This window comes from Pelobates fuscus, chromosome 2 (genome assembly GCF_036172605.1).
Source record: "Pelobates fuscus isolate aPelFus1 chromosome 2, aPelFus1.pri, whole genome shotgun sequence".
Taxonomy (NCBI): Eukaryota; Metazoa; Chordata; class Amphibia; order Anura; family Pelobatidae; genus Pelobates; species Pelobates fuscus.
Genome location: NC_086318.1, coordinates 84,952,159 through 84,977,265, shown reverse-complemented (window position 1 = coordinate 84,977,265; position 25,107 = coordinate 84,952,159). Strand labels below are relative to the sequence as shown.

The following is a 25,107-nucleotide window of genomic DNA, read 5'->3' as shown; positions in this document are numbered from 1 at the left end:
TTTGGGGTATCATATTTTGCTGCTCGCACGGACTGCAGGAGTGGTTCCCGGCAGGTCCTTGCGTGCGGCGGCCGTTTTGGATTTCGGGGACCGCGATACTCATGACGGCCATTTCCCCATCTCATTTCAGGTGGTCGGACAGCGCTACAGCAAATACTTATCTGACCTGCCTGTGTACTCTTCTGCATTGCCTTTAGGGACCTCTTTTCTCACTGCCAGGAGGACCTCAACCATTATAGGTAACAAGTAAGGACCTCAACCCTTATTGGGAACTCCGCCATTACTGTGAACCGACTAGTTCTGCTGATTTGGTACCTCCCCAGAAGGGGCAGACAGGGTTAATCCCTGCACTACTGGCGGCTTTCAGTGCATCCCACTAATTCAGGGTGTCACTCCCTGACATATTAGCCACTCTCTACTACCGGCATACTAGACATTCTAGATGAGTGGAAAGCGGATGATTCCACATCTGAGGATGGGGATGACTGGCAAGACTTGCCTCCCCATGACTCCAAATATGTGAAAGAGTCTTTTGCAGGTGACTCCTCACCACAGGGGATTTCACATGACCTCTCCTCCCAGGAGGCAGACGGCCTGTTTCTGGACACCCACAGTTGTCCTTTGTTCGACCCTCGCACCATTAGGCATCCAAGGTCCTCAGACTGGACCCTACCAAACCACCTAGCACAATTCATGCATTTCTGGATGTGTAAACCTCTAGACAAACAGGTCAGGGCGAGACTACTGGCGGAATGCCCACGGCCCATCCTGCCTGATAAGATGACAGTGACACTGGAATTTGACCAAATGGTGGTTATTTTCATGTCCCGGATGGGACCCCAGGAAAGGGGCCGAAAGAGGGCTGAAGGCGACAGGACAAACTGCTCGAAATCCTGGGACCTTTAGCGAAGATCATATACTTCGCTGACATGGCGTTGGCTCAAGGCTTGCAGCTTGACCCTCACGCCGTGCGTGAATGGGCACAACTGTGCATATGCCTCCTAGGCTACACCAATGCGGCCCTCTGCATGGAGAGACGTAGAGCGGCATTGGTACAGATAGATGCCAAGCTAATGAAAATGGCCACCAAGGAATTGGGGGCTTCGCCAACGACCTCGTTTGGCGACACATTCAGCGCAGAATTAAAGAAACACATGTCTCTCTTCATGACACTCAACAAGGCCCAGACATTGCTACGGCAAGTCTTTCGGGCCCCATCTCCCCGTGGTGTTTTTGGAAGGGCTGGTCGGCAGAGAGGCCGTGTCACCAGCTGATTTTGGTCTTTTGGACCCAGGCCCAACCCTCTCTCAACCTCGTTCTACCCAAGTTCCACTTACCGACAACCCTCACACTACCGACCAGGTCCAAAGGCTCCCGTGGATGCAGCCAATTCCCCTCAGGGGAGTCCTGATTTATGTTTTTAATTGAGGTAAGCTCATTGAACAGGGCCCTCAACCCCTCTGTTCCTGTGTGTCCAACTTGTCTGATTGCAACTACATGTCTGTTCGTCCACCCATTGTAAAGCGCTGCGGAATTTGACGGCGCTCTATAAATATCATAATAATAATAATAATAATAATCTGTGCTGCTGGAGTTTAAAGTAAAGAAGGTTTATGCAAATATTCGCCTCCTGTCATTACTAAAATTAAGATTATAGGTACATTACGTTAGCATAATCTACAATTTTGTATCTCCAGCTCTGTTAATAACCAGGAGCAGGATAGTAAAACATCTAAAGTAAACATACTGTGTTGTCACATCTGAATGAAAATTAAACAATTTTTTCATGTAAGTGTGTGAGTCAATGCCAGGAAGATGTAGCTATGGCTGCATAAAAAGAAACAATAATGATTTAAAGCCTAAATGGCAGAGAATTGAGCAGTGAGCCTGTATAGGCATGATAATAAAGCTGCTTTATTAAACTAATGTTTGTAGTAATATTGAATGCACCATGCAACATCTCAATCCATTGTAGGTGATTTGGCATCGTTTTCCTGTACCCTCCAAAGACTATAGGCTGAGCCTAAGTGGGCAGTGAATCAGTGAGGGAACATATTTTAGAGTTACAGCCGTGGAGCATTGGAGTAGCCCTTTGATTTGTCTTAAGGGCCCCATTCACCTTACTGTTGCGCCAGACCTTGACTATAGGTAAACTCCATTCTATTCCCTTGCATTACATTCACAAATTAATCTGGGAGATCAGAAAAGGTTGTCACGTCAATCCGTACTATAACTGTTATTACACTCTGAAAATTCTCTGTGAACCGACCTTGATGAATGCTTAAAATTACGCAACCATAGACTTGCATTGAAAGAAATATTATGTTTTTGATGCTCATACCGATCAAATGCAATTATACTTCTTAAACCCGAAACCCTAGGTTTAATCACAAGGTAACTGGCATAGCCACAAAGGCAGTAGTGTGCTTCACATGCCACAACATGAGAATTATCAGACACGCCTTCTTTTTATGTTCACGTAAATCCTTGTAATGAAATGTCCTTCAGACGAAGGTTAGTGGTGATGATTTAATATACATTATACATTTTTTTTTGTACGTATCATGTGACTACATCAAAAGCTGGAGATCTTCGGGTTTCTGGGTCACCCCAATCATCAGAGCAATACTGAACATATCCAACCAATCGTGGGAGTAGTTAAAGATTTCCTTTTAGCTTCCTATGTTCTTTGCAGACCCAACTGTTCGTCAGACAAAAAAGGGAAAAGTTCTCTGCAACACCATTTTTTTCATGTTAACAATATATTTTTTTTCACCATAAATCCAATGCTGGTCTTTCCAATGTTTAGATAATATACATATATTTATAGAGAATATTTGCATCGCGTCACAGACACACTGCTCATTTGCCCTGCCTTCCCCTGTTGATGCTGCCCAAAATCAAAGGGTCACTGCCGCGTTCGGCTTCCCATCTTCCGTCTGTCCTTGTCCTGGCTCCCTTCATCAGGTTTGTGGACCCGGAAACATTGCTTCAAGTTCTGAGTCCTGACATCTCGGTTCAATATATCTTCTGCCACACTACTGGGGAACCAGCCTTTCTCCTGGTCATGTAAGCGCTCTCCAAAAACCCAACCTAGAGATGAAAAAAAAAAAGGTTAAAATATAGATTTGACTGCCCCTCATGATTAAGGGTTCACATGTACATGGTCATTAGGTGGTAATGAATCTCACAGAGAGCTATCTACATTACAAATAAGGAATTATTATTTATTTAGTATTAATACATTCGGCCAAGTCTATGCTAGTGAAATTATACATGTTTAAATGGCAAGACTAAGTGAATTTAAAAAGTAGCAGAAATGACCTTGCCCAAATAAGCTTACAGTCTAAAAGGAGAGTCTCTCTCTCTCCCTCTTTCTCCCTCTCTCTCCCCCTCTCTTTCCACACACACCAAAGATACTATATATTGACAAGAAAGTAGTGCTAACAATAGCTAGTATTAACACAATTTTAAAACAAAAGAGCAGCTGAGAATACTATTCAATGAGTAGATTTAAACTGCTAGGTGATAGTCTTCCCTAAATAAAGAAATCTGTATTTTAATAGATTTCCCTTCCTGCAATATGATGCATATATTCCACTTTCGATTTAACTCAAGACACAATACTTCTACCCTGCTGCCTTTGCATCTGCAGGAGCATGATGTGCAATGAGCTCTGTGTTCTGCCCGACGTCAATCACTGTATGGGATCAGGCAAAGACGGAATGTTAAATCTTATCGTGACAGTCTGTCTGGATATGAAAATCCTCTAATGCTTCGATCACATAGGGCAGGCTTCCCCAAACTCTGGCCCTCCAGATGTTGCTTAACTACAACTCCCATGATTCTCAGCCCATCAATTTCATTCATAGAGTCATGGGAGTTGTAGTTAAGCAACATCTGGAGGGCTGGAGTTTGGGGAAGCAAAGCTCTCTGTACTGCTTACATTACTGGTCAGTAAGCAGTACAGACACAATTTGCAGTTTCTTTTGTTACACCACACATGATATGGATACTGTAATGTGTGTCTTGGAAGTACCTGTCAGTGCTCATGGTTTATTTATGACACTTAAATATTTGCTCTGACAAAGACCAGGTTAAAACGCTACTGGGTTCACTTGTGATGGAATAAAAAAAAAAAAAAACGTAATTGAGTTGCTTTTAACCATCATTTGAAACAAAGAGTTCCTTTTATTTCTTGCCAACATTCAGATATTCAAAACATTATTTACTTGTTTTTGTACAGCAGGATGCTAACACAGCCTATATTTATAAGCAAACAATAGGCAGCTTTTAAAAAATGAGAAATATGACAAATTCCATGGAATTTATCCTTCTGTTACGGTCAAGTAGAAGACTGTTTGGTTTTATCTTCAGAATGTTGCCATTTTATACATATGGATTTTTATAGCTATATAGATTGTAGTCTCTAGATAGCATAGGCCTCAATGTAATATTGGTGGAAAAGCCTTTCATATGATTTATTATTATTGGATACATATTTGAAAAGATTCCAAAATATTCAAATATCGAAAAATATATCATATAAAAAAGTATCAATATATCAAAATATTACAACATTTTAATATTTTTTATATAGTAAGTCATTTAAAAAAAATACATCAATAGAGATTCAATTATCTGATAAGCTTTTCTAACAATAACAAATTAAGGCTCTAGTTGGATCCAGTAGCACATTTTGGTATTTTATGAGGTGGCCAAAAAATAAAACTTTATAGTATTTTTTTTTAATTTACAGGGTTAATCGTTGAAGTGCACATTGTTGAGAATTCATAGTGATTTTAAAATGTTAGACCAAAAAAAATCAAACTCTGATTTAAGTTTGGCTACTATGACTTCACATTTTAATTCCTGACAATTCACACTAGTGTGAAACTAACGATAACTGATGACTAATGAAACCACTTATATGTATGAGTCGCCTAGCCTATAGCAGTGACCTGAATGCATCTGTTTGAAGAGAACTGTGTATGGAAACCACAGTAATAGCTATGTGGTTTTCAGGTATCAACATGTGCTACTGTGCTTGAGAAAGTGTTGCGTATGAAAAGGAAGAAGGGAATAATTGTGATTCATCACCCAGATATGTAACAATGTTCAGACAACCTAAGACACACAATTGTTTGTGTACTCAGCAACCCACATTGCAATTGGTTTATTGCTTCGTGGCATTGTGCCTAATGCACAAACTGTTTTACCTATTTAACCCTTTGTTTAAAAGATAGGTATTTACTGTACTCTTATCTTTTAAATTGCTGATGCAAAGCGGCACTAACTCTTTGATTTACCCTTTTAAAATTGTTTCCAGTGCTTGCCGCATGCTATCTGGAGATTACACACGGCCAGATCATATCAATTAATCACAGCAGAACCATTGATAATACAGCTTTGATTAATAAAATTATTTTCTCAGAACATCGTGGGTACATAAAACCAGACAGGGCTCTTCATACGCCCTTAGTAATAAGGCCAAGGTGGCCACTGCACTCTTATTATGGCATATCTGCAATAGACAGGCTCCAATGGTGTTCTTATCGAAATAACTGCACCACCTGGTTATAACTTTTGAACAATATCTTGGGTAGAGTAGCTATTCATACAAGGCCACTTTGGATAATACTGCCACGACTCTTACTGCTTCTTCAGATCTGCACTTTGATTAGGGTTTAGGAATTGATTTCATTATTTTGGTTACGTTTTTTTTTTTAAATGATTACAATCTGTTAGAAAAACTTTTCAAAATGATTTATCGCTATTCAATTCTATGGGAAATCTGGAGAGAAATCACGCGGATTCTAATCATTAAAAAAAACGTTTAAAAAAAAATAAAAAATAAGTTGAGGCTATAGTAAGTACATACAAGCCTACCGATTCGAGGGAGTGCGACCAAGACTCATCCTCACTCTACCCATCACATGAACATTGCTAATAGCTTAACCTTCTAGAAGTGTGAGATGTGTTATTCCCATCTCAGTGACCACACAGCACATTACTGTATCGCAGAAAGGATACCATAGTTGTGTACAAAATCAGAATAGCTGAAAGCCAGCAAGATATAGAAGCAATAGTAACTTATGCAGCAAATACTTCAAAATATTCTCCATCTGTGCATTTGTGTGTGTCTGCAGTTATATCCCTTTTTATATTTGCTGTCTTTTAATCTGCTCAGCACATCACCTGCTGCAGCTTGGCATTATCACTCTTTGTTAGTTCTTGCTGTCTAAAAGAGATTTGGAAACTGTCATTGTGCTCTTTAGAGCTGTCAGTTGTCTCCTCAATTATCAGGATATTCAGTGTGTCACAGCTCCCAGGAGACTCTGAGTCTATTGATGCAATGGGACACATACCATCATCAGTTTTATCCAGAATGTTGAGAATCTCAGCCAGGTCCAGCGAGAGCTCATCAGGCTCCTGGGAGACATAGGGATGAACGCATTGCACCTGAGGGCAGTCTACGAAGGGGAAAAATACAAGATTTTAATGATGTTTATAGAAATAGCACAGGACAAATAACTGTTCTTTAAAACAATAGGCAACAGACATGGAGAGTGGTGATTTTATCACTTCACGCTATTTATTGGAAGCCATCTCTAGGTTCTATAATATGTGAGTGTATTTTCATATATAATATTCTCCCCATCTGTAACATTCAATAAACTACAATATATTGGTGTCTACTCTGATTATCTTGCATAACCTCTGGACCACTCCCCACTGGATCAAGGGATAAACCCAGATAAATGCTTCATAAATCACTGAAAATAAACTACTTTGGGTTGCGAATTGAGATGCTCTGGATTCTCAAAATAGCTATTTGTTAAGTTTTATCCTTTTTTTTTAATCCACTGACACCAAAACAATCACAAAAAAACAAGTAAAAGCCTACGGAACGTGCAAAATGCGCAAGTGGAGTTTATGTTGTGCCATAGAATTTTACTCTTTGCTATCTCTGCTGGTCCAAAACACTTCCTATAGGCACCTTTTATTATAAATGGCAACATTTATTGACTAAATGGGTTTAGAATCAACGCTGATATATTTCTTATTAATTTTTTGTCTATAATCATGAATATATTGGTGGATCATTGCTTTCCACAAGTTGTTACCATTATTTGTGTATTAGATCTATAAAATACCTACACAAACATAAAATGGTTGGTTTATATTGTATTTTTAGATTTTGAGATTCATAAAAAAAGAAAAAAAAAAGCATTTTTATAACTCTTTCAACTAACTGTATCTTCATAGTGCTTTAAACAATTTTGTACTTTTGCACATGTGTGAGAGTGCAAAACTGAGATCTATGGAAACGTTCACAGATAACCTCACACGTGTGCAGAACGTGGTGGTGGATGCACTGACCATAATCAAATTTTCCAGAAATTGGGTCATCCATAAGACAAAGTAGTCCCTACTTTGTCTCATGTACATCTTCTGATTGCACCATAATTTCAGAGAAATTTCAGAATAGCCCTCATGAACTTTTTATAAAGTATCTACTTTTAGCAAATCTTAACAGGCAGCTGAGATCGAGCTGGTACCTACCCAGAAGTTTGGTGGTGATTGAGACAAATTTGGTTCTTCTATTTGGAACTAAGGAAGTCATCCAGCGTTTCATCTCACTCCTGAAAGAAACATACCAACTGCTTGTAAATCTGAGTTAATCATTTTTATTTTCTCCAGGCAACAATAATGAAAATTATTTTTGAAAATTATTTTGTGGAAGTATGCTTACTGGGACGTGGCCTTCAGCATGTAGGTAAACTCTCTCTCATGTGCATTCTCCAAAAGCTTGAGGATGAAGACATTGGCCAGTGATTGTCCCTGGTCTTCCAACTCTTCCACACGTAGGAGACCCCGTGCTGCTACATCAAACACTTGATATCGGTCTCTAGTAGTAGATAGAAAAATAAACACAGAGATAAATTCTATATTTGTCTTTTCTAATAAACATCAGTCCTGCAACAAAGTACTGGTGGCATTTCCAGATACAAAAACTAAACTTTTCTCCATTTTACTATCCCTCACACATATTGCATTCAACAAATAAATAAAAATTATATGTAAGAATGTATTAAGAATTAATATGTGTTTCTCCAATGCTTGTTTACTAACCAATTCTATGGTAACATTCTGTTCTTTCCCCCCTATATACCCACTGAAGACTCCATCTCCTATACACATTCCAGATCCATCTGTCTAGTCAAAGGACAGTAGATGTCAGCATTTTTTTCTGTTTGAGAAATAGGTTATGTGACAAAACGCAAGCGATATAAACAAATGTACATTCAGTTCTAAAACTACCGCTATCTCTTTTCACCTGAGATTACGAGCAAAATATTAGCTGTCCTTCTCTGACTTGCTATAGGTGAGGGTAATGTGCATTTTCACTGAGTGCATCTAAAATTCTATTTTTTTAAATTTTATTTATTTTTGTCACACTGCATGTGTGGTATTCAATATATATTGACATAATAAACACAAATACAACGGTATGTCCCTGCGGGACGTGGTAACATTAAATAAAACAGTAGGATATAGTACATGCAGCATACATTTTGTAATGTAAGTACATTATGAGAGCTTTAAATGCAAAACAACCAGTGTGCCCTATGTGGATGAGTGGATAAGGGTGTCAAACGCCAGATTATGTTATAACCACAGAAGGGGTGTACTCCTGTCCCGAAAACAAAGTGTATTTAGCAGTGTATCCAACCATTAGCCGGCCAGGGGGGAAGGAGGAAGGTATGAAGAGATCAGTCGAGTGAGGCTGATCGACATATAGCTACGTTGGGTATGTGTCGCGTTGTGTTAAGGCTGTCTGTGTGTAGTGAGCCTCTGTACTCATGTTCTTTGCCTAAGAGACAGTGTGAATACACGAGTTACCTTTATAATAAACTGGTACACACACAGATAGACACTGACATTCACAGGTACACACTGACACTCACATATAAACAGAGAAGCACACACGGACACACATACTTACACATACACACAAATCGCAATTTACAAATTTTAAAAAAATTTTAATAGCAGGGAGGTGATATTAGGGGACTGGCTGCTGCCGATAGGAGTCTAAAGCAGACAGTCTGTTGTACTCACCCTCCTCCTCTGTCTCCTCCCTGCCCGCGCAGTCTGTAGGCTGGGACGAAGTAACAGATCTTCACTTCCTTCCAGAATGCTCTGCAAACATTAAAGGGGCCGATCACGCTGCCATAGGGCCGCAGCAATAATCTGAGCCCCTGATAAGACCTGTCTGGGAAGATTCCACTCTACATAGTCGGTACTGACTCTTAAAAGGTGCGGCACCCAACCACCTATTGGGTGGCCCTTAGTGCATGGGCCACCGGATGGGCGCCCCAAGGCGTGCGGGCCCCGGTGCAGCCTCTGCAGTAGTTCCGCCACTGGTCCGATTTTATTTTGATAGAGTTGTGTTACATTCTTTGGTCTGACTCTCCTGCTTGAGCTTTGGATTACTAGGCCTCTTCTCCATTTTGCCCCAATATCCTTTTGTCATACTTGCTACGGAGTATCACTATTTAAGTGATTAATCAGAGTTTTGGTCTACTCTCAACAGGATAGGGCTCATTTTATTTTAGTGTGTTCATAGGATGCTATAACAAAAGCCTTTTTTGCCCAGTCTCCCTAATTTGTAATTTGTCCCCTGACAGTTTTTTTGGGTCATTAATTTTACCTATTATTGTAATACGTTAATTTGTGGTTGAGCAAAGGCCACTTTAATAAAGCTTTATTGACTGCTCTTCCTACTTCTATGGTGTATATACATATACTCATTTTATGATCAAGAGGGGAAATCCACACAAAGACGACACAGAATAGCTAGACAAGTACTTTACCGACCGAAAACAAGGGGAGGACTGGGTCTCCCAAACCTGTATCAGTACTACTTGGCGGCTCAGTTAGCCCAAATAGTAGCTTGGCATGCACCAGAAGGTTCACACCGGTGGGTAGACCTAGAAACAAAGCTAATGAGCACGGATCTGCCACAATTCTGGATATGGGTCCCCAAACAAGACAGACCATCCCTACGAACCACTTGCCCGGCGATCCTAAATTCCATACGTATATGGGACGGGACTGCCACCAAATGTACACTTAAACACACACCCTCACCACTGACTCCATACCTGAGAAACAAAGCGTTTGAACCCGGGCTGAGCGCACGAGACTTTCGGGGCATAGAAAGTACGGGGATACAGAGATATGGCCACATGTATGATGGGGAATCCTTCAGAACGTTTGATAATCTGAAAACCTTAGCACCCCTAACTACGAAAGACTTGTTTCGATATATACAACTGCGAGACTTCGCCAAAAACCCAGAGGTTAGAAAAGCAGCTCACACCCCCATGACGTTCTACGAACAGCAATGTAATGCCGAAACCGTTCAAAAGGGCTTAATAACAGCCATATACGCACAACTCAGCGCCCCTGACAAAGACGCTAAAGACCCACGATACATTGGCCAATGGGAGACGGACCTGGGAGGGGTACTAGAAGGAGAGGACTGGGTAGACATATGGGAAGCGACAGCTAAGACATCGATATGTGTATTGCACCAGGAACAATCCTACAAAATGCTCATGAGATGGTATACCACACCGGTGCAATTACACAGAATGGGGAAAACCACTACAGACACATGTTGGAAGGGTTGTGGTTGTAAAGGCACCTTCGTGCACATGTGGTGGGAATGCCTAGAAATAAACAAATATTGGAAGCGCATACAGACACTACTGACCGACGTACTGGTAAGACACATAGATTTAGAGCCATGGTCGGTCCTGTTGTCCAAACCCATAGACGGCCTCCCCAGGAAAGAACAACAACTCTTTAATAAAATCACACTGGCGGCCAGAAGGGCTCTAGCCCAGGAGTGGCTGAAGCCCACGATACCCACAGATAACGACGTAATAGTAAAGATCAAAGATACATATTTGATGGACAAACTCACAGCCCAAACTAGAAACACAGAAAAATCATTCCATAAAATTTGGCAACCATGGGAAGACTATGCTGACAAATAAACCCCCATGAACTACACAAAGACAGAGGCTCCAGAAGGGGCCTAGATCCGCCGCACGCCCTGAGAAAAAGCGCACCCCCCCCCCCACCACCTGGCTCCGTCCCCCCCTTGACTTCCCCCACCTCCCCTCACCTCCCTCCCTCCAACAAAGGTAGAGTGGATAATGACATTGAAAACTTCTTCTAAAAATCCTTAGAGCCACAAGCACGCCACTACGAAGTGTCCACATAGACAGCAGACGTAAAGGTAGTGCCACACCAAATAGCTGGCATCGAGAAGTATAAGAGAGGCACTAAGACCACCCCAAGACCACGACCCGGCACCAGGGTCTATTTATGACAATCCCCACGGCCAGAAGAAAGAACCCGATAGGGCACCACAACCCGTGACCAAAACGACTCCCTGAATAGGGTGGCACATAGGATGGGTAGACACTAGCCGTAACAGCCAGGAACACACCTACACATCTTTAAAGACCACTATGGCATGACTCCAACTCACCCACAGAATCGGACATAGAAGGCAGCCGACAGCACAAAAGTTCGAACTGTTTTACGCAGGAACACTGACCGATGTGACAAATGGGAATCTAATGGATGGTGTCTTGATCTGCATTTTGTAGTCCTATGGTTTAATGTATTTAATTGTATTGTTATGTATATTTTTATTTTATGAGTGGGCAAGACATGCCCTCCAAAGTAAAAAAAAGAACGACACAGAGCAGAAAACCACAATGTGATATAATCTGAAAAACCAATTATCTATTGTAACATACAATGTCAAATTATTGGTAATCGGCCCCTGCGTGAGCCAATGTATATCACTATGCCGCACTCCGTGTCGACACAAAAATAAAGATTTTTTTTTTAAAAGAGGGGAAATCCAGGATAGGGATTAGCCTAACAGGACTTGTTTTATTCCTCTTTGAGTCTTGATTTTTTTTTTACCTCTTTGGCATGGAGCTTTGCACTTTACATTTATAATCAGTATGATTTAGAAGAGATATCTATTATATCCAGGTGGCATTTCTTCACTTAGTGAATTAGTGCCTTTTGTTCTAAGTTTACATTTACAGATATCATACATATATACATTTAAAAAGTAACGCCCATTACATAAAATAACAATAACACTAAAGAGTACAGTGGAGCAAACATTTATGTGGGTTAAACAGTTTTTCTCTCGACTCTCACTCACCCTGGCTGACGTTTGCACAGAAGCAGCAGGTCATTAAAGAGGAACAGGTATACGGAACGGAAGAGTTTCTTAGTACGCAGTGTGCGAGAAGTGCGAGGTCCAGACATCTGCTGTAATTCACCTTGCTTCAACAGCCAACGGGAGTGAGAAATAATCGGTACAGACTTGGAAGGAAATGGAAAAGGAATCATATCAAAGTGGGCACATTTTTTACAGGTGTAAATCTGTTTCTTTATCCCCAGCCAGTAGTTATTATGCTAAGGAATACATGAGGTCTAGATAAACAACATCGGGTTCTTCTAGACCCGGGGTAGTCAACCTGGTCCCTACCGCACTAATGGGTGGTTTAGGATTTCAGGTGGGCGGTGGTGGGTTCTGCAGAAAACGCCCAATGGGCCTTGATGGCCGTGAACCAAGGCCGGCACGGGAGAACCTTTTATCTCCCCTGCCGGCCCATGCAGAGCCAGCCTCTAGGGCTGGTGAGTAGATGAAAGATCTCCCTCGATGGCCCGCTGGCACTTAGTTCCAGAAGAGGGAGGAAAAAGCCTGGGAGGCTCTGTGTTCCTCCTGCATATAGGCTGGGCGGAGCGTTGCTGCATGCTACTATGGCAATGCTCTGATACAGTGCTGTGCTCGCAGGAGGACAGGAGTCAGCCTGCAGCCAGAGAAGCTACAGGTTAAAGTGATCATGCCACCACAGGACAACCAGGGCTTGCAGAGCTATGTCACCCCTTCCTGGTAAAAGGTAAGAAGAAGGAAGGGGGAGACATTAAGATAGATTTTCACATCTCACCCACCTAAACAAAGTATAGACCCTATGCATCCTTCACACGCAAACACACACTACACCCCTTACACACACAACACTTCTCACACACACACACAGACTGCCCCTTCACACAGGCTGCCCCCTCACACACACACAGACTGCCCCCCTCCAGAAGAGGGAGGAAAAAGCCTGAGAGACTCTGTGTTCCTCCTGCATGCAGGCTGGGCGGAGCCTTGCTGCATGCCAGGGTCGGCGCGTCCATAAAGCGGCACAGGAGGCCGCCTTAGGGCGCACCGGCTCCGGGGGCGCAAGATTTCAGTGACCGGCAGGAGGGAAGCTCTCCCTCCTGCTAGGCCACCTTCTGGACCCCCGGTGCGGCGTGCGGCAATGGTGTGATCAGACGCGGCGAGGGAGCTCTGATCTCCACGCTCTGCTCCCTCGCGCGCTGTCTGCTGATGCAGCGGGAGCCAGAATATGATGCCATATTCCGGCTCCTGCGGCATCAGTAGACAGTCCGCGAGGGAGCAGAGCGTGGAGATTAGAGCTCCCTCGCCGCGTCTGATCACACCACTGCCACACGCCGCCCAGCAACCCCACTGAACCCCATGGAATGATTCATCATCCACATCAGCTCTCCAGGTAGGGAGGCTGGGTGGAAAATGTATATATTTTAAAATAATTAGTGAGTGTAGGTGATGTGTATGTGTGAGTGTGTGTCTGTGTGTGAGTGTATGTGTGTCTGTGTGTGAGTGTATGTGTGTCTGTGAGTGAGTGTATTTGTGTCTGTGAGTGACTGTCTGTGAGTGAGTGTATGTGTGTCTGTGTGTGAGTGAGTGCCTGTGTGTCTGAGTGACTGTCTGTGTGTCTGTGAGTGACTGTGAGTGAGTGTCTGTGTGTCTGTGAGTGACTGCCTGTGTGTCTGTGAGTGACTGTGTTAGTGTATGTGTGTCTGTGTGTGAGTGTATGTGTGTCTGTGAGTGAGTGTATGTGTGTCTGAGTGACTGTCTGTGTGTCTGAGTGACTGTCTGTGTGTCTGTGAGTGACTGTCTGTGAGTGAATGTGTGTGTGAGTGAGTGTGTGTGTCTATGAGTGATTGTGTGAGTGTGTGTGTCTGTGAGTGATTGTATGAGTGTTGCATGTGAGTGTATGAGTGTGTCAGTGTATGTGTGCGTCTGTCAGTGTGTGTTTGTGAGTGTCTGTCAAATCAGTGAGTATCTTTGTCATTGAGTCTGTGTGTGACTATCCTTGTGTCTGTCAATGAGTGTCAATCAGTGTGTGTGTGTCAATGAATGAGTGTGTGTCAGATCAGTGAGTCTGTGTGTTTGTCATTGAGTGTGTGTGACTGTCAGTGTGTATACACCACTGAGTGTAGCGTGGCGGAGCGCAGTACAGGAGCTTCTGTTTCCTGTACCTGGCCAGACTGACCGGAGGTCCTCACTGAGAGAGCATTCAGTGTCAGTCCGGCCAGGTACAGAAAATTGAAGCTCCTGTAGGGGATATCCTCCACTCGGCAATGCTACAAGAGAGGTAGGAGGCACACCAGGAAGGGGAGTGCGACCACTAAGGGGGTGGGGGGTGCACCAAGGGACAGGGAGGGGAGGGGAGAGAAACACCAAGGGACAGGGAAAAGAGGGGAGAAGTTAGAAGAACACTAAGGGACAGGGAAGGGAGGGGACCAGGGGCTGGTTAAGAGGCACATAGGTGAAGATGTTATTTTTTTTTTGGGGGGGGGGGGGGGCAAAAAATACATCTTCACCTATGTACCCAAAAATCCTTGCACCAGCCCTGCTGCATGCTACTATGGAAATGCTCTGATACAGTGCTGTGCTCGCAGGAGGACAGGAGTCAGCCTGCAGCCAGAAAAGCTACAGGTTAAAGTGATTATGCCACCACAGGACAACCAGGGCTTGCAGAGCTATGTCACCCTCCCTGGTAAAAGGTAAGAAGAAGGAAGGGGGAGACATTAAGATAGATTTTCACATCTCACCCACCTAAACAAAGTATAGACCCTATGCATCCTTCACACGCAAATACACACTACACCCCTTACACACACAGACTGCCCCTCACATAGCCTGCCCCCTCACACGCACTGTCCCCCTCACACACGCACTGTCCCCTTCACACATGCACTGCCACCCTTTACACACACAAACTGCACTCTTTACACACACACAACACTGTACCCCTCATGCACATACAGCACCCCTCACGTACACAGCACCCTTCACACAAAAACTGCCCCCTTCACACACACTGCACCTCTCACACACACACACTACACCTTTCACACACAAACACACACACACAGAATCCTATACACACACAGCACCTCACAGACACACATAGAAAAAAAGTAGACTACAAAATAGAAAAAAAAGAAAAAAAATAGATACATTTAAGTACTTTTTTTTTTTTAAAAAAAAAAACCATCCTTTGAAAATAAAATAAAAAATTGCACTTGTGCTATAAAATTAGTTACTGCGGCACTGGTGGGCGGTAAGGAAATATTACCATCAACAAAGATACAAAAGCGACAGAAGGTATTCAGGGCCAGTGCAAGGATTTCTGCTGCCCTAGGCAAAAAAAAATTTACCGCTCCATTTTTTCCACCTACACTGACCCATACACACCCACGCTGACCCATACAGACACACACACTGACCCACACACATACACACACGCTCACATTGGCTGGGATAGGGCTGAGGTGAATGCCAGACTGCTGTTCTACCGGGCGCTAGTCTACAAGTCCTCCCTAGCGTCCAAAAATGCGTCCGGCATTCTGCTCTATATGATCAATTCAACTTGATAGGGGCGCGGCCAGACAAGCAGTAAAGCCACTTGAAGGAGGGATTTGGAGGCGGGCCCTGTGGGATGGCTTGGATGTGGGCCCCTGGGGGCCCAGACCTTGAGCTGTGTTAGGGGACCCAAAATTTCTGATGGCGGCTCTGTGTGCATCCATCTCAGTCTTTAATTTAAAAATTCCCTTCGAATTCCTGACAGTTTTCACTTTAATAAATAAATTTGTTTGTGTTTGTATCTGTGATTGATTAACCCATTTAAAAAAGATTCTACTATACACATACACATGAAAGAAAATGTCTGTCTTAAAAACAACATAAAATAAAAAGAGAAATATAATCAGATGTAAAGTGATTAACTTTTGTTTGTGAATATTTTATCCAGAGAAGGCATCAAGGTTATTTTAACTTGCACTGCTAAGAGGTGGCTGAATTACAAAACGTCAGGACATGTTTCATACCTTGATTTTAAATTCAAGTGTTTTCTCAATGCTGATAAGTTGCTCTGTGCGACTCATTTTCCTAACCCCTTCATTGCAGGCCCGGACCAGCTATCAGGGACATAAGAGGGTACAATGAACAAAAGTAAAAAAAAAAAAAAAAATCAGTAAAGGGCATGCAGCTTACAATAGCGCACAGTGTTTACTATTACCTTCTCCAGCTCTCGGTGTGCTTGTAGTGTTGAGGCCTCCAGGTGTGATCCTTCTTCTACTTTAGTCAGGATATTCTGAACAGATAAGAAATGCATGGCTCATTAATTGCCCTCTGTATCATAAAGGTTTATAATATACACAGGTGAAAGTTTAGGATCCAGTGATCATCAGTCAGTGTGGTTTAATATAAGAACAGTGACTGAGTCACACCACACAAAAACAAAAGTTTTAGACTTTAGAAAAACAGACTTTTCTAAAATTAGAATATGTGTAAAAGAGTCATTATTAGACTGGAGCAATTTAAATGGAGTCCAAAAGAAATTGGATTATTTAAAAGTTGCACTACTGAAGGCAACAGAAAAATGCATTAGGCTTGTCAGTAAAAGCAAAAAATTCAAGAAACCATTGTGGTACTCCGCAGATGCCAAAATAGTAAAAAAATAGTGGCCAAAATAGTAAAAAACAAGAAGTTAGCATTTAGTAATTATAAAAAAAACCAGAGTGAGGAAGACAGAATGACCTATAAGATTAGGCAGAAAGAGGCTAAGCAAGTTATAAGAGCTTCCAAAGCACACACAGAAGAGAAAATAGCACAGTCAGTAAAAAAGGGGGACAAAACTTTTTTTAGATACATAAATGAGAAAAGAAAAGTAAAACAAGGATTAGTTAGATTAAAAACAAAAGAAGGAAGGTATGTAGATGAGGATAAAGGTCTAGCTGACTGCCTCAATGAATATTTTTGTTCGGTATTTACAGATGAAAATGAAGGAAAGGGACCTCTGTTAAGAAAAAGGATAAATGAGTCATTTATTACACGTGAGTTTACAGAGGAAGAGGTTCTATTTCAACTCTCAAAAGTAAAGACAAATAAGTCAATGGGACCTGATGGAATACACCCAAAGCTATTAAAAGAGCTTAGTGATGTACTAGCAAAACCATTAACAGATTTATTTAACCAATCATTGATAACAGGAGTAGTCCCAGAAGATTGGAAGTTAGTGAATGTTGTGCCCATTCACAAGAAAGGTAATAGGGAGGAGTCGGGCAACTATAGGCCAGTAAGCCTTACTTCAGTAGTGGGGAAAGTGATGGAAACCATGTTAAAGGATAGGATTGTTGAACATCTAAAAACACATGTATTTCAAGATCAGAGGCAACATGGGTTTACTTCAGGGAGATCATGCCAAACTAATCTTATTGATTTTTTTGATTGGGTAACTAAAATTATAGATCAGGGTGGTGCAGTAGACATTGCTTACCTAGATTTCAGTAAGGCTTTTGACACTGTTGCACATAGAAGGCTTATCAATAAACTACAAGTTTGGATTCCAATATTGTTGAATGGGTAAGGCAGTGGCTGAGTGACAGGCAACAGAGGGTTGTAGTCAATGGAGTATATTCAAAGCTTGGGCTTGTCACCAGTGGGGTACCTCAGGGATCTGTACTTGGACCCATTCTCTTTAATATTTTTATTAGTGATATTGCAGAAGGTCTTGATGGTAAGGTGTGTCTTTTTGCGGATGATACTAAGATATGTAACAGGGTTGATGTTCCAGGAGGGATAAGCCAAATGGAAAATGATTTAGGTAAACTAGAAAAATGGTCAGAGTTGTGGCAACTGACATTTAATGTGGATAAGTGCAAGACAGTGGCGTACTAAGGGGGGGGCGGGGGGGGCGGCCCGCCCCGGGTGCCACTGACTAGGGGGGTGCCATGACGTCCAGTGTCATGTGTCACCCCCCATCATTACGCTGCGGCGGCTGCGCACAGCCGCAGCACCTTTGCGGCCCGGCAGGACTTACTTCCAGGATGAGAAGGGGGAGGAGTGTTGCGGGCCGCGGCGTCGCGCAACGTGATGACGTCGTGCGCAGCGCCGTCAGCCCGCCTTCACGGAACTATCCAGCGGAAGGATCCAATATCCGGGCGGTGAGGCACCCAGTCGGTCAAGGCATCATCAAAATGTAAGTAGTCATTTTATGTGATGGGGCTTAATTAATTAAAGGGGGGGTGGATAATGGCCATTAAAGAATTAAAGGGGAGGGAGGTTTAATTAAAGGAGTGAGGATTAATTAAGGGGGTGTATTAAGGGGGCTGTATTAATTAAGGGGGGAGTGAGGATTAATTAAGGGGGTGTATTAATTAAAGGGGGTGTGGATTAATTAAGGGGGGTGTATTAATTAAGGGGGGAGTGAGGATTAATTAAGGGGGTGGATTAATTAAGGGGGCTGTATTAATTAAGGCAGTGAGGATTAATTAAGGGGGTGTTTTAAGGGGTGTGTGGATTAGTTAAGGGGGCTGTATTAATTAAGGGGGGAGTGAGGATTAATTAAGGGGGTGTATTAATTAAGGGGGGTGTGGATTAATTAAGGGGGTGGATTAATTAATGGGGGTGTATTAATTAAGGGGGTTGTGGATTAATTAAGGGGGGTGTATTAATTAAGGGGGGAGTGAGGATTAATTAAGGGGGTGGATTAATTAAGGGGGCTGTATTAATTAAGGGGGAGTGAGGATTAATTAAGGGGGGTGTATTAATTAAGGCAGTGAGGATTAATTAAGGGGGGTGTGGATTAATTAAGGGGGTGGATTAATTAAGGGGGTGTGGATTAATTAAGGGGGGTGTGGATTAATTAAGGGGGTGGATTAATTAAGGGGGTGTGGATTAATTAAGGGGGGTGTATTAATTAAGGGGGGTGTATTAATTAAGGGGGGAGTGAGGATTAATTAAGGGGGTGTATTAATTAAGGGGGGAGTGAGGATTAATTAAGGGGGTGTATTAATTAAGGGGTGTGTGGATTAATTAAGGGGGCTGTATTAATTAAGGGGGAGTGAGGATTAATTATGGGGGGTGTATTAATTAAGGGGGTGTATTAATTTAGGGGGGTGAGGATTAATTAAGGGGGTGTTTTAAGGGGGGGTGGATTAATTAAGGGGGTTGTATTAATTAAGGGGGGAGTGAGGATTAATTAAGGGGGTGTATTAATTAAGGGGGGAGTGAGGATTAATTAAGGGGGCTGTATTAAGGGGGAGTGAGGATTTATTAAGGGGGGTGTATTAATTAAGGGGGGAGTGAGGATTAATTAAGGGGGTTTATTAATTAAGGGGGTGTATTAATTAACCCCTTAAGGACCAAACTTCTGCAATAAAAGGGAATCATGACATGTCAGACATGTCATGTGTCCTTAAGGGGTTAAGGGGGTGTATTAATTAAGGGGGTGTATTAATTAAGGGGGGTGTGGATTAATTAAGGGGGAGTGAGGATTAATTGAGGGGGTGTATTAATTAAGGGGGGTGTGGATTAATTAAGGGGGGTGTATTAATTAAGGGGCAGTGAGGATTTATTAAGGGGGGTGTATTAATTAAGGGGGGTGTATTAAGGGGTGTGTGGATTAATTAATGGGGGTGTATTAATTAAGGGGGTTGTGGATTAATTAAGGGGGGTGTATTAATTAAGGGGGGTGTGGATTAATTAAAGGGGGCTGTGGATTAAAGAATTAAAGGGGGAGGTTTAAATAATGGGGGTGCAGGGTTTTTTTGATTAAGGGGGTTGCAGTATTCTATTTATTAAGGGAGGATGTGCACTGCTGATTTTTGTTTTTTGTTAAGGGGGTGTGCAGGGATTTTATAAGGGGGGTGTGCAGGTTTTTTGTTATTAAGAGGGGTTGTGCACGTTTTTGGTTTTTATTAAGGGGGTGTGCAGGGTTTTTTATGTGTAGGGAGTGAATGAAATTTATGTGATCGGGGTGCAGGGTTTTTATGTGTAGGGAGTGTATGAAATTTATGTGATCGGGGTGCAGGGTTTTTATGTGTAGGGAGTGTATGAAATTTATGTGATCGGGGTGCAGGGTTTTTATATGAAGGGCGAGACAAGGGGCTTTGTAGAAAGGGGCAGGGCAGGAGTTTTCTAGAAGGTTCTCACCAGCCCCTTTCTACAAAAGCACTGGTCTTCCCCCTTCTACAAAGCTGGCGCATTTTACAAATGTTACTAGCAGTTTACAAATTTGTGCAATAAATATTATTGAAAACATTGAAAAAAATGTGGGTGTTTTCTTAAATTTTTATTATGGGGGGGGGGGGGGGGGGGGGGTGCCACACTCAGGGTCCGCCCCGGGTGCCAAATGCTCTAGGTACGCCCCTGGTGCAAGATAATGCATCTTGGACGTAAAAACCCAAGGGCAGAGTACAGAATATTTGATAGAGTACTAACCTCAACATCTGAGGAAAGGGATTTAGGGGTGATTATTTCTGATGACATAAAGGTAGGCAGACAATGTAATAGAGCAGCAGGAAATGCTAGCAGAATGCTTGGTTGTATAGGGAGAGGTATTAGCAGTAGAAAGAGGGAAGTGCTCATGCCATTGTACAGAACACTGGTGAGACCTCACTTGGAGTACTGTACACAGTACTGGAGACCCTATCTTCAGAAGGATATTGATACCTTAGAGAGAGTTCAAAGAAGGGCTACTAAACTGGTTCATGGATTGCAGGATAAAACTTACCAGGAAAGGTTAAAGGATCTTAACATGTATAGCTTGGAGGAAAGACGAGACAGGGGGGATATGATAGAAACATTTAAATACATAAAGGGAATCAACACAGTAAAGGAGGAGACTATATTTAAAAGAAGAAAAACTACCACAACAAGAGGACATAGTCTTAAATTAGAGGGACAAAGGTTTAAAAATAATATCAGGAAGTATTACTTTACTGAGAGGGTAGTGGATGCATGGAATAGCCTTCCAGCTGAAGTGGTAGAGGTTAACACAGTAAAGGAGTTTAAGCATGCGTGGGATAGGCATAAGGCTATCCTAACTATAAGATAAGGCCAGGGACTAATGAAAGTATTTAGAAAACTGGGCAGACTAGATGGGCCGAATGGTTCTTATCTGCCGTCACATTCTATGTTTCTATGTTTCTATGTTTCACTACAGTTGAGCATTGCTGGAATTTCACATTTAAGACCAAAGTAGCCGAGCTGGAAGCATAGCTGACTTGGAGAATGTTACAGGTTTGGCAATTTTGACTTCAAATTCGAAATTAATTTTGAATCCCTAGCAAGTGTAATTTTAGTGAATAACCAATATAGAGTTTACAGGCTCCTGGCCTACGAGCTGCAATGAATCTATAAAGATTGGGTGCCTGTGGTCTCCTGTGTTTCATACACAATATACTACTACACTCTCATATAGTGGAAAGGGAGCTGGATGGTTCATGCAGTATACTGTGTAGTTGTCAGGAACGTTCGGGGATCCTACACGCAGAATGCAAATACTAAAAATGTACACCGGACCGTAGGATGGCCGGACTAACACTACACACACAAAGAATAGTCAAATAGAGAGCCGAGGTCAGGGGTAACAGAAATCAGGATCAACGATAATGCAATAGCCGAGATCAAAGGAACACAGAAGGAAGAATAGTCACAAAAAGCCAAAGTCAGAATACAAGAATACCAATACGGAATAGGCGCTCTTGGGTCAAACAAGAACCACAACAGGGCAATGAGTCTCTCCCTGGTTTCTCTTTAAATACCGTGTTCGGTGTTTCCCCCAAAATGTTCTAATTTGAACACATAGGCGGGCTGTGGTGTTCTTAGCGTTATGACGTCGTCGCTCATTAGCCGCGTCATAAAAGGATTTTATCGCGGCTGGTGTGAGAAACGCTGGGGACAAGCTGAGAGCTAGTAGGAGTGTCCCCAATACCCTACAATGTGACGGCAGCTTGTGACATGCCCCTGACTGATACACAAGGTAACCTGACAGTAGTGAAGATACCCCTTGATCTCCTTCATGTTCCTGTAATGGTTACAGTGAATGATGGGAGTTGCACTTATGTTTGTTTTGTTTACTCCCTGGTATTACTACTATTAGGCAATCTACCATGGATTACAGCACGGTTAGCGAGAGTTTGTACAGAGGATTTTTCTGCATTTATTTGGAGCTATGGGATCTAACAAACAGGTGAGACGCTCAGCAAACCTTTGCAGACCCTTACTGATAATTAGGGGGATCCCAGCAGCTGCAATGCAAAAGGATTCTGTGCTCCTATCCAAGGATAACGTCCACGCTTCTCAGACCCTCAACATGGAAACCTGGGTCTAATCACTGTGTGTGATATGGTACAGGAAAAGCACCTACAGCTTCATGTCTACCTTTAATTGAGCTCAGTTCAATAGCACTGAAAAAGACATGAGTACATTTCTTTGTTTGGGGTCTAGATCAGACAATATACAGCATTGTGAGTCCTGTGCACTGTGCAGGCTGCTAGGAGGTCCTTGTAATATTCTCAGCAGGGATTACTGGTAATAAAAATCTATAACATACTCCAATTTGCCACAGACTGTAAACCACCCTCGATATGAGATGCCAATGACGCGTATAGTTCACAATATATGTTACATCATTTACAGGTATATATGCAGGAACATTAAATGTATAATCACTCCAGCCCACGTTCGAAAGGACGGTTAATCCCAAGTGTCCATATATCCAAGAAAATAAATGAACCACTGGTGCTCTGATAATTAAAATCCGGATAAGCTTCATTACCTCCATGGGGGTATTAAAATCAAATGGATATCCAACAGTTCATGATAAGAACGTACTGTTCAACAGTAGATGTAACTTCAGGACAATGCCATATTGTTTTGTTAAACAACTTTATCACAACAAACTACCAGCGTGCATGTCCCAGATTCAAAAAGTAGAGATCCCATAGCACACTCCCTTAACCTCTCCAGGGATTTAACTCCTTCGGGGTACACCGTAGTAAAACATAATGAAGAATTGGCTAGGAAAGAGACCAAGCACTAAAGAGCTGTTTATCCACCTTCAACTATTAATTGATGCTCTGTTGTCCGCAGTCAGTTCACATACCCAACCAAGACATTTCCCTACCCATAATCTAAAAGTGAAAGTAGGATTTAAAACTGAAAGTTATTAGCAACTAAGTAACAACACGATCTTAGCTCACTATAAACTTAGTTGCAAACTACATTTCACTATAGCACACTCCTCCTTACCATTGAGATGCACTCCAATCTAACAAAGCAATAAACAAAAGTGATTTCCATCAGAAAATCTCAAAACTCATTAAAAGAAAATTACATTACACATATTAATAAAAAAAAAGTGTTTTAAAAATTGTATGTTTATGAGTTTCGATATTGTCAGCTTGTGTATTTTTATTACGTTGTATATTGGGTTTTTTTTCAAATGAGAATCTCATGTGCAACGTTGACACATAAAGACAGAAGAAAATCAACTTTAAATACATCAAGTAGAGGAATGATAATATCCAGGTGATAATATCCAAATGTTCAACAACTGCATCTAAATCACACATTTATGGTCAAATTGAAAACTGGGAATTGACCAGAGACTTAAACAAAATTATGTCTGAGCTGGTAAACTAGCTACTAGCTGCCTAGCTAAAATGTGTCATGTTCTAACAGTTCTCAGCTTAGTATATACTGATTACATCATCGTCAACAATTAAAAATAATATTTTTATGATCGAGAAAGAAATTACCCCAATATCTCAAGGCTGCAAGGGCTCAAAAATATTCATAAGCAGGACCAAATTGAAAAGCAGAAATAAACAAGAAAAGTGATATTCCCAGAATGTCACATGAGAACATGCAAAACTAAAAAACAGTTCTTCAATGTTACCATTAGCCCAGATATGTGTGGGTTCCATTAGCAATAGTATTGTGCAAATTCACAATCAGCGCAGGAAGTATCACTAGGATTCAAGTGAGAATTCCACCTTGGGGGTGAGCTTCATTGTTAATTAAATCTTTATTTGTATATTGATCAGAAACCACCTTTCATTATAAAGTGCTTCAAACAGTTAATACATTCTTTTGTTTTTGGATAATGTTTTTACATGTGTATTCTCGATAGTTGCCTTTAGGCTACTGGCAATGCACTCACAAAAAGTGTGGGAACACCATACAGAAAGCAAATATGCAATTCTGCATATCAAGAATTTTATTATATTTTTATCACCTGTATTAAGCCATTGAATGTTATGTATGGATAATTTATCATGATACGTGTAATAAGAGGTGGCTAGAAGACTTGGCAACATGCCAACTATTTTTCAGGTCCAATTATTTTTCAGGTCCAACTATATATACAGGAATCAAGGAAATATATTTTCATTCCAAAAAAAGGTCTAGTACTCCTAGCAAAACAAACTAGGCCGCTCATCATTTTCTATATCTGCTGTTGCTATGCCACAGTCCAATAAATGAGCTATTTTATTAAAATTTAATGTGGATCCTGTAGATTTTAAGGGTGCAAGGTTTTTTGTTCCCTCTTTTCCTTGATAGTTATCTGACAGAAAATGGTTTTGTGATATTATGTTCATAGAGTCTTACCACCACATAGAGAGGTGATAAACATAAAGTAGGGCTATTTTAATCTGGGACAGATTTCCCCGTAAGGCCGCCAAGACTATGGCCTCGGGGCGGCACAAGGGAGTGGGGTGGCACTGCTGAAACCAAGAATCATTGGTGGTTAAGCAGGAGTGCTTTGGTACCTGCTATGGCAGGCCCTCTCTTTCTCTCTCAGGTAGCCAATGGAGCTGCAGGGAGCATGCGGCAGTGGCATA

General features: G+C 41.9%; 1 protein-coding gene across 2 annotated transcripts in view; it reads right to left on the bottom strand.

Annotated features, from left to right (window-relative positions):
* Nucleotides 1-1,932: 1,932 nt before the first annotated feature.
* NGEF (neuronal guanine nucleotide exchange factor) overlaps nt 1,933-25,107 on the bottom strand; it is a 129,658-nt gene continuing 106,483 nt past the window's right edge. For both annotated transcript variants that reach the window (XM_063442379.1, XM_063442380.1), the window contains 7 exons: nt 16,494-16,568; nt 16,303-16,392; nt 12,269-12,432; nt 7,757-7,912; nt 7,567-7,646; nt 6,369-6,473; nt 1,933-3,093 (listed from right to left, as the gene is read on the bottom strand). In XM_063442379.1, the coding sequence (XP_063298449.1) occupies nt 2,909-3,093; nt 6,369-6,473; nt 7,567-7,646; nt 7,757-7,912; nt 12,269-12,432; nt 16,303-16,392; nt 16,494-16,568 (855 nt within the window). In that variant the 3' untranslated portion in view covers nt 1,933-2,908. The remainder of the gene's footprint in view (nt 3,094-6,368; nt 6,474-7,566; nt 7,647-7,756; nt 7,913-12,268; nt 12,433-16,302; nt 16,393-16,493; nt 16,569-25,107) is intronic.